The following is a 14,354-nucleotide window of genomic DNA, read 5'->3' as shown; positions in this document are numbered from 1 at the left end:
TATATTGACTTGTACAGTTAAAACTGCTGACTTTCATTGTAGGTAAACTCTACCTCAATAAAGCTGGGGAGGGGAGTCCCACAGATGGCCATCGCTGTTAATCTCATCAATAAGGAAACTGAGGGACAAGTGGGTTGAGTAACTTGCCCAAGGTCACAGGTGTGTGTGACAAAGCCAGATTCAAACATAGGAATGAATAACTCTGGCAATTTTGAACTCTGCGATTAACCACTGCTCACATAAGTAGGTCCTAGCCCATCACCTGGGGGCACGGAAATACATCAGCCCTAGACAGGCAGGTACAACAGGAAATGTATGATCCCCACCAAGGACCTCACAGAAACAACAGTTTTTCTGGGTGGCTCTTTGGGTCCACCACAATGGTCTTTCCTGAAGCAGACACTGCTATTTGCTTTGAAAACCCTGGAGCAGGGGGCTGAGTCTTGGGACACGTATCTGGTGATCGCTGGGTCTTCCCCCTTTTCCTGGCCAGGAGTGTGATCTAAAACCTCCTGGCTAAGCTCATTTGGCCAAAGAGCTCCTGCAGGATCCATGTTTAAGACTCAATCCAGAAATTTCTAGGTCAGCAAACAGATCCACTGCAAGAAAATACATTTGCCCAAGCCACCTCTGAGACTAAGGAATAAGGCTTCCCACGTTTTGCAGAGGGAAACAGATGTGTTTGTACACAAATGAATTTAGAGATAAGCAATACCTTGCTTATTGTGTTTCAAAGACGTGGGAGAAAAAAATCACCGTGCATCTGTATGTAATGTCCCAATTACTGTCCATCTGAGAGGGGCAGGTGGATGGACCTACAGTTCTCAGCAGGTGCACGGAAGTGAGTATTTCCCCTTGCAGTGCATGCCACTTGGAGAGATAAGCTCCTGTCTCCCTTTATAGCCAGAAAAAGTGCAGTTACTCCTGAGGCTGGCGCAGCGTCCTCTCAGGTGACACATAGGGCACTTGTGATTATAGAGAAGGAGCTTAACCTGTGATCAAGCAGCTACTTAGAAGCAGAACCAGTTAGGTGCCCTGACTTTGCATAGCTGAAGCCAGAGACCTGGGTTCAAATCCCCGCTCTTCCCCAAATGGACCATGTGACTGAAGCTGGTTCTTTAATCTCTCTGACTTTCTTTTTCCTTTTTGTAAAAATGGTGCTTCCGAGTGCTAACTCACAGGTTCATTGTGAGCCCTGGGTGTGAGAAGAAATATGAACTATGAACTGGGTCATAGGACATGCTCGATAAATGAAAAGCCAACAGTAGCAACCACCTTGGCACATTGTGTTTATCTTTATACGTCCTCTGCAAAGACTTTGGACTAGATGACTGGCACAGCACTTTATAGTTTAAGAAGCCCTATCACAGGAATGCTTTTTCTCAATACACAATCAACCAATTGTGTCTATGGGACTGGTATTATTAAACCCAGATCGGTTTTAAAAGGGTAGGGGAGGCTAAGTGATCTGTCCCGTTTTGACCTTCCTGAGATCACACAGCTAGTAGGTGTCAGAACAGGGTGTTGAAGGCAGATCTTTGAAGTAAAAACGTTAACCTCCATCCAGGACCACAAGTACCTGACTCCTAGGCCACTGTCCCTTCCCCATGGTGTGCTTGCCTCTGCTTCCCTGCAGCCCTCTTCCAGGCCAAGCAACTACTGCTCTTGGAAATGGCCTCTACCAAGCTGATCCAATGAATAATCATGAGAGCCATCCTAGTGTTGCCCTTTTACTGCTGAGATGGGGATAGATTTATAGAGGCTGACTCTGGCTGGTATTTGGGAACGGATAATTACCTTCACTTACTATATCCTAGGCTGCTTCGGCTAAATATTTACTGCCCAGAATTCTGCCCTTTCCAACCAATTCTGAACACGAGCATGCCACAGGCAACTAACTGGTATAATTCATTCGGGGTGACCATAAATCTAAGGCTTCCACCAGAAATGATGCAAAAAATTAATGGAACATGAAATCAAGTAAATGGAATTGAGTACAGTAATTAGTTCATATTTTAATCCTCAGGTCTGTTTATTATCCGTCAACTGGCGAGCAATTAAGTCAGCACCATTGAGATGATTAGCTTTGTTTCAGCAAAAGTTTATCGATATGTCAGAGCAAATGAATCTGAGGGTTTTAAACGGCTTTATTTTGAATTGTATAGCAGCACATCCATGGAGTGGCTAGACATCTCATGATTTAATTTTGCAATATTATTATCTAGATTACTTATATTTAATATTACAAAGCTGTTCGAGATGTTTATTGGGGAGTGTGGGCGGAAGGGGGGATTCAAACTGTAGAAAAGCATGGCTTCTATTCTCAAGTCCTCAAGGTTGCCTTCATATTAAGACCAACCAAAGGGTCTTTCAGGAATTTTACTTTCTATTTTAGTCTTCCAGTCTTTCATTTCTACATTTCTTGCAATCAGGCACTATTATGGTTCTCACATGGGTGGTATTTTTGTTGGGGGTGATTTGGTGACTTTTAGAACCCTCTCCACAGGGATGCTGATGAGTGCTCATGTTTGGAAAGTAATCTGTCCATGTCTCTGCCCTTTTGGGGCCGTCTGCATAAATGTCCTTGTGATGGGTTCTGCTCACTAAGCTAGGGAATCTGATTATCAGACTATCTGCTCTGTGGGGCAACTAAACCAGATGGACTCAAAGGGCCTGCTGAATCTTGGGATTGTACATAATTTACATTTTTATCTGAAAAATTTTAAATCTCAAACTAGGGCACCAGAAACTTAAATTTGGGTCCTAATTCTGCCACTGACTCTCAGTGACTTTGGGCAGTGCTCTTATCCTCTCTGTCATCTGATTTTTCTATTGTACGGTAAGTGGTTTGGAAGAGGTGACCTCCATGGGACCTCCAATTTTAACACTTCAGACGGAGGCTTTCAGCAGACTCATTCTTTTCAATAGCAGGTCTATCCCTTGAAGTAGGAGATGTGATCTTTGGTGGAACCTCTGCAAATTTTGTGAACTCTTGACAGTGGTCAGAGTAGTAGTGAATGGGTCACTCTTACTTCACATCTTTCTTTTCCAGCTGATTTTATTCCTGTGGCTTAGGAAATGGGTGTAAAAAGTACACCTCATTGGTAGAAGTGTCGGGTCCAGTACCCTCCTTAATTGCAATGTCATTGGTTACTAAAGAAAGAAAGACCACATTTGACACTTGTAAAACCAAACACTGATGGTCTCCATGGTGACCATTATGTTCTAGGCTGAACCTTGATCAAGTCCCAGGTAAAGTCTATCTTTTACATTAATGTCTTTGTAATATAATACCTCCTTCCCTGCTTTAGACAGAACACCAGGGAGGAGATTAGAGTCCAGAAGAAGACCATGGTGGCTGTCATAATGGCATCCTGGCAGGACCAGGTCAGAGGTATGCTGCAGGTTGGAATGGGAGCCCACGGGATAATGAGTTGACCTCAGCAAGTTGTCCTTAACAGCAGTGTTTCTCTCCTTGGCTGCCCCATGGTGTCCATCTAAAACTAGCAATCCAGAAAGCTGCTGACTTGATTGGGTTGTCCCTTCCCAGAAGTAATTATAAGAATGTCCAAAGGCAAGACTCTCTATCCTTAGATCACAGTCTTCATCTACTTGCTGGCATCATCATTATAGGTCCTACCACCATCTGGGCTTCCGACTTCTGTTTGCTTTGCTTCTCGAAGGCCAGTTTGCTAACTCTGAGTGGGAATGGCTCCTGGGATCCAGAACTTTGGCTTCTAGCATTGGCAAAGATAAATTCCCTGGTCTGATCCTGGGAGTAATTCCAGAGCCTGAAATGAGGAATCTATATGAATTTTTCTAGCATGTTGGCTATCCATTGTTCCATTCCTCCTCCCAGGGACTCTGAAGAATTCACTTACTCTGCATTTGTGAATAACTTAACATATGTAGAACTTCTGTTGATATTGACATTAACTTTATAGGTTTGCCATTAGGATGATAGAACTGAATTCATGATAGACTGGGCATAATTTAGGTACTCTTAAAGTTATCATCTTTTAAGTTATCTTCATTTGCTCATTCAATCTCTTCATTCAGTAATATCTGTCAGGTGCCTATCATATGTATGGGGACATATTAAAAAGTACAACCTAGGGGCACCTGGGTGGCTCAGTGGGTTGGAGCCTCTGCCTTTGGCTCAGGTCATGATCCCGGGGTCCTGGGATCGAGCCCCGCACTGGTCTCTCTGCTTGGTGGGGAGCCTGCTTCCCCCCTGCTCTCTGCCTGCCTCTCTGCCTGCTTGTGATCTCTATCTGTCAAGTAAATAAATGAAATCTTAAAAAAAAAAAAAAGTTTAACCTACTCTGTGACTTCTGGGAGAAGACATTCTGGGAAGTCGGGGTCTTCCCCATGGTCTACAGATCTTTGAAGTCCCCCCCTGGGCTAGGGCCCAGAGTAGGTGAGCAGTCACTACTCTGGGGTTTATGGGTAGGTAAAGCTTGGCTTGTTTAAGCGATGTTATGAATCAGAAGACATGAGCTAAGCCCAATCTCGATCATTTACTGTCTACATGGTCTTGGGCCTTAGTTTCTCCAGGTTCAGAGGGAGACAATACTAAGAGGTAACTTCACTGAGCTAGCATTGGGTGATTAAATGGGAGAATTTGTGTTGTGCTTCGGAATTCATTGAGAATAACGGCTAAAGTCCATACAAAGCCCATACAAAGTCCATACAAAGGAAAAGATGATCTGATGTGCACTGGCCCCGCTCCCTCTCTCCTCCCTGATTTCTCAGGTCCTCTCACGTACCCTGTGCTCATGCTCCTCTCCCTCTTCCTAGAATGCTCATAGCTTTCCCCCACTTCAAAGCCATGGTACCAGCTGTTACCTACTGCTTGGAACGTCCTTCCCCTAGACATCTCTATGGCAACCTCACAGATGGCATCCTCTCAATACAGCTTACACGGACCACCCTGCTTACCCTTGTAACTCATTACCTCCACTCCTCATGCTCTGGTCCCTCTTGACTCCATTTTTCCCCCATAGCATTGATCCTCTTCTAACTTATCCCATGCATTGACTCATTTATTATGTTTATTATTTATTATTTGTCCATTCTCACTTGACTGCAAGCACCATACAGGAAGGACTTTTATCTATTTTCTTCACTGGAGCACATGGTAGGCACTCAATATTTGTTAGCTGAATGAATGAAGGAGGGAATGAATGAAAAGCAAATCAGGAAGCACATCAACAGTGACCAGATGTTAGCAGTGAGACTCCATAACCACCTGTGGACGAGCCGGGCAAGTTCTGGATTGTGCTGCAGAGTAATTGACTCAAGTCTCCGCCTTGTTCCTCCAAGGTGACACTTAATTGTTCAATCATTTCGTGTTCTTTATCACACCGAGGATAGGGCTGGGTTAGGACTTTGTTAATAACTTTTGAATTTCTCAAAGTACAATCCTTTCTCAAAGAAAGCCCAGAACATGCCTTCATGGTAGCTGTGAACTAAACCACTCTTTCTCTTTTCCAGTTTCTAACAGAACTCGGTGCTTTGGACAGCCTTTATCAAAACCCTTCATCTTCAATTTAAAGGAAGTTGCATATTCCTGGTGTAGTCAATGAATACAACATACCCAAAATTCCAGGAAAAAAGCCTGTAAGTTTTGAATTCCTAGGTTGCCAATAGTTGATTGAGTTATGGATTCAGTGACTGAATGACTCATTCCACAAACATCAATTAAGCACTTACAGTATGTTGGGTACTGTGCGAGGTGTATGGTATACAAAGATGAGTAGTGAAAAGAGTCCCTGTCTTTAAGGGGTGTAAGAAGATGATGTATTCTTTCATTCAGTAAACACTTATGACTCTGCCCTCATGTGTCCGACAATGTACAAAGGGCTGGGAATACAGCGATGATCAAAATAAAATCTCTATCAACAAAGAACTCCATTTCCAAAAGAACTGAGAGTAAACAGTTATAAAATCTACAGTGATGAACAATTTAATAGATTGGGGTCAGCAACATTTCTGTGTAAAAGATCAGACATTTTGCAACCGTTTCAGCTTTGGCAGGCCACACAGGGTCTCTATTACACGTTCTTCTTTGGGGGAAAAAAAATCCTTTAAATATGTAAACCATGCTTAGCTACTTGACTGAGTTTGGTCCACAGGCTATAGCTTGCAGACCACTAAATTGGTGAATATGGAGGATTCTCTGGGAGTCACTGGCTGGGAGGTGGGAAGGAGGCTTGGAAAGCTCTTGGGTTGGGGATGGGGGGCTGTGCGGGAATGAGGAAGAGAGAGAGAAAGCTGGCATTCAGGACAGAGGGAACACCATTACCATGGCTCTCAGGGAGCTCTTCCATATGTACAACTGTGTCCCTGTTATTCTAAACATCTCAATTCTCATTCCCCTTCAAAACTCCACTTGTGCCAATGAACATCTCTACAAGGAGGTCCCAGCCTCCCGGCAAAGCACTAATTACATTGCCTGAGTACCTCCCTCCAGAGCCGTTCCATGCCTAATGGGGCCCTGGTTCTCCGTGATGTGCTCCTTGGCACTTTTCATACTCTACCACACTTCGGAACAATTTGGTGTTGCTTATTCCTACAAATTTGCGCGGCTTCAGCGCAGCCAGTCTCTAAAGGATGCATGTAACTGACTCCTGGAAGGGGACAGGGCCTGCATTTTCTGCACTTCTCAGTTGTTTGCATGGAGATAATTATTTTCCCTTTCCTGGTTCAGAGCCACTAAATAAATAGGTAAGCCAACAAACAAGCCAACAAACGCATAAATAAATAATATACCACTTTTGCTCCCCCTTTTAAAGGAAACAATCTTATCCACATTCATGGCCATAGCTGTGGACCGGTTCCTTGTTCAGATGTGTGTGAGCAGAATTAGAGACCTGAGAGGCTGAGCCTGGGAAGGCTCATGTTCCTAGCCCACCTTCAGTGAGAGCAGTCCAGCCATACAGGCGTCCATCTGTCCTTTACTTAAAACAGTCCTGAGAGACCTACTTCATAACCCTCTTCCAGAAGCATCCTCAAATATAAGCCATGTGACACTGTATTTTAAATATACGTGTCCCTCAGTAGACTGTCTGCTATGCAGGGTTGTGGAGCTCAGCACACAGCTGGAGGACCGGAGGCATGGGAAGATGGATGGCACGAACGGGAGGACCTGGCAGAGGTTTCCTACAAAATGGTGGGCATGAGTCTCAGTATATACCCTCCCTTGGGACTTCTGAAAAAACTTCAAGAAGGTGTTCAAAACGAATCTTTCCAACCTCCCCTCAATAAGAAAACTTATTTTTTTGTCTAGCCTCACTATTGGAACTTCATCCCTCCCCATGATTCTTTTCAAATATTATCTTCTGCCTGGTTAATGCATTTGTTTCTTTTCGTAAATACCCTACTTTAGAGAGGACATGAATCTAACCAGTTAGACACGATTAGCAGGCAAAGGGTCTTCCTTATTAAGAACGGTTCATTTTCCCTTCTTGAAAAAAATGGAGATATTTGAATCCCTGAATATACTCATTTATCACCGACCCCCAACAAGGCATCCAGGAGTGCTCCATGTAGGACATGAATAATTAAAAAAAAAAAAAAAACAACGCGGTTGCTGACTGTGTCGTACATCCACGCAGCTTTATAAAACAAAGCAAATGATTACCATCAATTACAATAACCTCACTAGACAAGACTACAATTAATCTACAGCTCTTGAGATAACGACTGTTGTGCTGTGCCAAGGAAAATGCCTGGCATTAATTGACTTATCACGATCAGTGATGATAGATGGGACAGATGGCGATGTGATTATTCATTGTCAACAAAATAAACACACGCTCTGTTGCTAGAAGTGTCTACTTAGGTGCTCTCAGAGGATAGCCAAAAACAGAGACCAAAGGTGGCTTTGAGGAGAGCACAAAATAAAAATGAGACACCGACCTACAGGATGGGCTATGTGTACTCTAACTGGGCCTAACACTCAGTGGAATCTGGTTGGGGGACATTTTCTAGCAGGAAATCATGGATTACATGGGATTTCAGCACTAGAAGGTGCATTCATGAGGTGCTCATGAGGATATGAGGTGAGTCATTCTTATGAAGTCCTCAAATTCCATTCCATGCTAATAGTTCCAGTGATGGGAATTCGCTATTTTCAGAGGCAAACTCATTCCAGCAATGAATAGCTCTCACTGTTAGAACATATTATTTATTTTGCTGAACTCCATCTGTCCAGGACTTCATCCATGGACCCTCGGTCTTTTCCCTCATGCCACAGAGAAGGTGCCAAACTTTTCTTGGTCACTAAACTCTTAAATATCTCAAAGGCTAATACTTAGCCACGTGACATTGTTTGGGTGCTTCTAGCATTTTAATTTCTTGCACCTAAACCCACACCAGTTCAGAATCCACTCCATACCGAGGGGCTTGGAAAGAAATATGACATAGCTGATGTCGTCTGCCCATGACAAAGTGTGAGAGTTCTTGTGCTGAGGCCAAGGCTCTGGCTTGCCTTCTTGGGAAGCTATTCCCCAGATCCCATCCATCTAGACAGCACCCCAGCTTTGCCGTTTGCAATGACACCCGGGTGCCCTTTTTAATTCTTGTGCAATATGGTTTGGTTGATTAAGTCCTCATTGTTTCGAAAACTGGGATAATTCCGGCAGAGCTAAGGCTAGAAGTGGCCCAGTGGTCACTCACCAGAATTTCTACAAGTGTGCATAGCTGGACTCCACTCCCTGAGGCCCTGATTCAATTGCTTTAGGGAAGGATTCAAATGTAAATATTTTGACAATGGTCCCCAGTTAATTCTCACTTGCAACTCTGTTTAGAGGCTCTATTCATTGAGAGCACTTAATAATGTGTTAGTGGAGTGAGTGTTTCACAAACCTAGTCAACAGACTCTCCTGGGGGCTTTAAAAATGCAGATTCCTTGGAGTGCCTGATACCTGCGGTCTGGGTATGTCTAGGAAAATTAATACTTTGAGAGATCAACTTGTTATATGTTTCCCTTAAGGATTTTGGAGAGACTCATTTACTCCAAAATTGTAGTTCCTATACAAATTACAACGCACCCTTTATCACACATTGAAGAAAAGGCAATTCTAAGGAATTCTACAAAGTAAAGATTTTAGCCAAGTAACCATCCACATTTTTTTCACTCATTCATTGAATAAATTCATTAATAAATTAATTTTTAGTCGGAGGCAACATTATGATAAGGAGAAGAATATAACAGTTCAGTGAGGGAGAAAAGCAAAGAAATGAGCAAGTAAGCCAACAAATAAAATAGTTACAAATATTGGAATAATATGTATTTAAAAAGGAAGTGTTTATCTAATTTAGAATAGTCCCTAATTCAGATTGGCAGTCCCCGGTCACTCTCAATTCATGGACTTTTGCCCTGCTTTCGTCATCTTCCCTGCTCTATACTCTAGCCCAGAAACTGCAACTCTAGGGAGTTTTTCCATTAGGGTCCCTATACTCGCTTATGAGTATAGTATGAGCATTAAAAACAATGCCAGGTTTAAACACGATGTTGATTGAACAAAAAATTAAAAAGACCAAGTCAATTGTGAGTTACATACTTCTGTCATTTCACAGCTTTCTCGACATCTGAGGACTTTTAAAGAGAAACGCTGTTACTGGCTATTTAGCATATAAGCACCCTGGACTCCTAGTTGATAACCACCGTCAAGTGTAAGAGGACAAATTAACTAGACCGTGCTTGTCAAGGGTCAGAACCCGGATGATATCTGTTTAAACCATAGCTCTCATCCTATAATTGAAGCCATTTTGGCTCACTGCTGTGGTCTGAATCCTATCTCGGTTGATGGTGGCACACAGTGATACTCACCATTAATGGTGACATACAGTGACATTTCCAATCTGTAGAAAGTCAGGCAGACCATTTAGTTGCCTGACATTTGTTTCACAGTAAGTTATAGTTTTGTGCAAATAAGACCCATTCTGCCAGAAGGAAGAATTATGGAGCCTATACCCTCCTATGAGAGGCTGATGGTCCAGGTAGGTCTAAGTGAAGGTATGCAAGAAAAGTGAGGGTTTGGGGTTCAAATAATGCTCCAGAGACACTGTAGGGCATGAGTCATGAGAGCTGCGCCAATGTCTCAGAAGGAAATACCCAGTTTCATTTTTCGCTAGAAAAAACTGGAAGCACGTTTATAGACTTCCAGTCAACTTGCAAAAAGACAGATGGAGAAAGGAGGCACTGACCTTCTCATTTCACAGATTTAAAAGAAAGCTTTCCATCTGTTATCCCACCTTGGGTATAAATATGCACCAAGTCTTATTAATTGGCACTCAGCTTTAGGACTTCAACAGTCCCACATACCTCCCCAGAGAAGGCTTGTCCGTTGAGGAGGTGCTCCGACCCTTGGCTGTCCTCACTCCCGAAGTGTAGTCGGATCTCCTCCAGCCGGTGGCTGTAAGTCATGGGTCCTCCTGATATGTTAACCAAGTGCTCCTTGTCCAGGCGCAGGGACACATGTCTTCCAGTGTTGTACATGGTCCCACTGACCTGCAACACAATGCACAATAAGTCAAGCAAGGTTCTCTTTCTGTGTCTCACCAAACCCAGCAAGGTGCTTAGACAAATGCCTTTTGCCTCCTCTTGATGGGCAACCATTAGGCTAAGTCTCTATATGAAATGGGGAGTAGCAGTACCTCGAGGGCATTCGTGCCCTACCTGGCTTATGTGGTACTTTCCGAGAGGCATAAACCACATTTACGATCACATGATCATGTAGGAATTTGAGGTAGGGATTCAAAGGCGACCTCAGCAATTGTGACTAATATTTTGAACATTGCACCTTAGAAAAAGTAACGTGTTCCTCTTAACAACAGGTGTTGGCAAGGACGTAGAGAAAGAGGAACACTTGTGCACTGTCGGTGGGAAGGCAAACTGGGCCAGCCGTTCTGCAAAAACAGTACGGAGTTTCCTCGAAGAGTTTAAAAAAAGAATTACCCTTTGATCCAGCAATCACACTACTGGATATTTACCCAACGAATACAAAAACACTGATGCAAAGGCACACAGGCAACCCTTTGTTCTTAGCAGCAATATTTACAAGAGCCAAACTTGGAAAGCAGCCCAAGTATCCACTGATAGCATTGATAGATAAATGGATAAAGAAGACACACACACACACACACACACACACACACACACAGGAATATTACTAAGCCATAAAAAAGAATGGAATTTTGCCATTTGCAGCAACATGAATGGAGCTACAGAGTATCAGGCTAAGCGAAACAAGTTAGAGAAAGATAAATACGATTTCCCTTATATGTGGAATTTAAGAAATAAAACAAATGAGCAAAGGAAGAAAAAAAAAAGAGAGAGACAAATCACGAGACAGATTCTTAACTCTAGAGAACAAACTGACAGTCACCGGAGGGGGACCCGGTGGGGGGATGGGTGAAATAGGTGATGGGGATTAAGGAGTGTGCTTGCCACGATGAGCAACAGGTGATGTATGGGATGGTTGAATCACTGTATTGCACACCTGAAACTAATACTACCCTGTATGTTAACTATCCTGGAATTAAAATAAAAACTTAAAAAAACCCAACTTGCCCCTCTAACCATAAGTACTTGGAATGCAGAGACACTGTAAAAGTTAAAATCTCAGGTGTGAGAAATTAGAGAAAGCAAGAGATGCCACGAAGGCCAAATGAGAGGCAAGGAAGCCAAAATGGGTGAACAGGAGCGAACTGTCGTGGGAGACTGAAGGCTTTGGTCCGAAGTCTCAGGTGTGCAGTCCCGTGCGCCTTTGTTAGGGCCCTCTCTTGCCCCCGCCACCAGATGCCGTGCAGATTGTGAGCTCTGACCCCCTTCTCAGAGCTCATGGATTCAGTGCTACGCTAAGGAGATGGATTCAAGTTTCCCGTTTCCCTTCCTCACTCCTGATTCCACCTTGCTTCAGCCTCTCAACTGCTGACTTTACCGCTTGATGCTCCCTTTCCTTCTTTTCTCTTTGAACTTGATTTTCGTCTTTATTTTCTTGACTTAGGACCTCTCAACCCTTGATCCTAGAACCCCGATTCCTACCCTTGACTCTACTGCCTTCGTCTCCTGGGTTGACTTAGCTCTTGGGGCGGAACGGAAGATTAAAGGAGACTCTGAATGGGTCTGAATGGAATGCTTCTGGATTCTCAGAGGCTGAGATACTTGGATTTTCTTCCTGTTTACTCTGACTCTTTTGGGCCCAGCCTGCTGCCTTAGGAATTCCTTAAAGGCTTCATGTAATGTCTGATACCTTCCTTCGTCATGTTTTCATACATTTTCTTGCTAGCGCTATCCTTATCTGCCCCTCCACTTTCCTGACACTATTTTTTGTGAATAATCAAATAGGTCTGTAGATGGCTCACTGTGGCAGAGACAGTAATGCCCACTAAATACTCCACTGACTCATGATTCTGCCATTTTGCTGTAAGGTGGAGCCCATGTGATTGATGTTGGCCATGAGATGTGAGAGGACATGACAGGTGTCACTTCCAGGGTGAAACAGTGCAAAACTTATGCACAAGTCTCCAGTCTCTCTCTCCCCTGGCTACCTCAATCCCTGGGGCCATGTGGAAATATGTAAATGTTCTGTAGTTACAAGATGGAGCTCATGGCAGCCTGGGTGCTTGGCAGATTAAAGGGCAGACTGCAAAAATGGCCAGAATTCTTCCCCTCCCTGTAACTGCATTCTTTACAACATGATTCTGTAGCTGCTTCCATAAAGATAGGGGTCTGCTTCTCTCCCTCCTGACTCTGGGCTGGCCTTGTCACTTGCTTTGACCAATATGGAATATGACACCCGTGCTTTCTCCTTCTGGGAAACTTGAGACCATGTCAATGAGCCTGGGCTAGCCTGCTGGGGGATGATGCAACATTGAAGAGAGTCATCCAAGGAGAAGTCATCACAGACTGACCACCCTATGGCTGGCCTGCCAGCTGACTGGCCCAGCTGAGGGAAGCTTAGCCTGGCCCGGACCAGAAGAACTGCCCACAGATCCACATACTTGGAAGCTAAATAATTGGGGTATTAAGTCCCTAAGTTTTGGAGGTAGTTTGTAATACAGCAAAAGCGAACATATAAACTAGGTGAATAATCTTCCCCCTCCTGAATCTGGAACTAGCAACAGAAACTCTGTTGAGGGCCTGGCACTTTCGAGTACCTGAACTGGAAAGTCACATGGAGTCCAGAGACTCAGCCTGCTGGGTAGCTGGCAGTCAGACCAGAGAGAAGCAGATGTGTCAGCAGCGACAGAGGAAACCATGCATTGACAGAGAAGGAACAGCCACTTGGCCTTCAGAAATCCTTCACATCTCCTTCATGCGGCCTGAGCTGCATTTTCTCAGATGCTTTACATCTTACCAATAAATTAATTTTTTTCTCAAGCTATCTAATCTTTGCAACCAGATAATCCCAAAGTGTGCATGCCTCCAGTCTCAAATAAATGCATAGTCAGTATGAGATCATGAGGGTTTGTCTTTTCTTCACAGCCCAACACATGAGTTTCTTGGCAGTAAAATGGTTACAGATAGCTTTGTGTTTGACATTGCATTTATTGTTAAGTAATATTTACTTTTTCTAATTATTAAGATAATATACAGGTATTATATATGGTTAGAAAGATATAGAGAGGCTCAAGGAAATAAAAATCAGCCACAATTCCACAATAACCCAATGATCATCACTAATATTTTGATATATATATTCTTACAACTATATATACTATAACATATATGTATGACTATCTATACCCATATTTTAACAAGATCATTTTATATATGTGTCTGTATAATCAGATGAGTGATTTTTCACATACATGTATATATATGAGTTTGTGTATATAAATATATACTATTATTTATAATGTTATGTGTAATATTAATATAATAATGGTATTATATAGTATATATTTATTATGGATTAATGTATAAATCATTAATTGAGGCAGGAATCTATCAAAATCCTAGAGGAGAACATAGGCAGTAACCTCTTCGACATCAGCCACAGCAACTTCTTTCAAGACATCTCTCCAAAGGCAAAGGAAACAAAAGCGAAAATGAACTCTCCGGACTTCATCAAGATAAAAAGCTTCTGCACAGCAAAGGAAACAATCAACAAAACAAAAAGTCAACCCAAGGAATGGGAGAAGATAATCGCCAAACTGTGGAAAGAGCCAAGATGCCCTTCAACAGATGAATGGATGAAAAAGATATGGTCCATATATACAATGGAGTATTATGCCTCCATCAGAAAGGATGAATACCCAACTTTTGTATCAACATGGACAGGACTGGAGGAGATTATGTTGAGTGAAATAAGTCAAGCAGAGAGAGTCAATTATCACAT

The 14,354-nt window shown here is 43.0% G+C and overlaps 1 protein-coding gene across 1 annotated transcript in view; it reads right to left on the bottom strand.

Moving 5' to 3' along the window:
* CA10 (carbonic anhydrase 10) overlaps positions 1–14,354 on the bottom strand; it is a 495,353-nt gene that overhangs the window by 95,396 nt on the left and 385,603 nt on the right. The window contains exon 4 of the mRNA XM_080826757.1: positions 10,334–10,519. Coding sequence (XP_080682883.1) covers positions 10,334–10,519 — 186 coding nt within the window. The remainder of the gene's footprint in view (positions 1–10,333; positions 10,520–14,354) is intronic.

The sequence above is a fragment of the Martes martes genome, assembly GCF_963455335.1.
Source record: "Martes martes genome assembly, chromosome: 16".
NCBI classification, from domain to species: domain Eukaryota; kingdom Metazoa; phylum Chordata; class Mammalia; order Carnivora; family Mustelidae; genus Martes; species Martes martes.
This window is presented reverse-complemented; position numbering and strand designations above follow the sequence as displayed.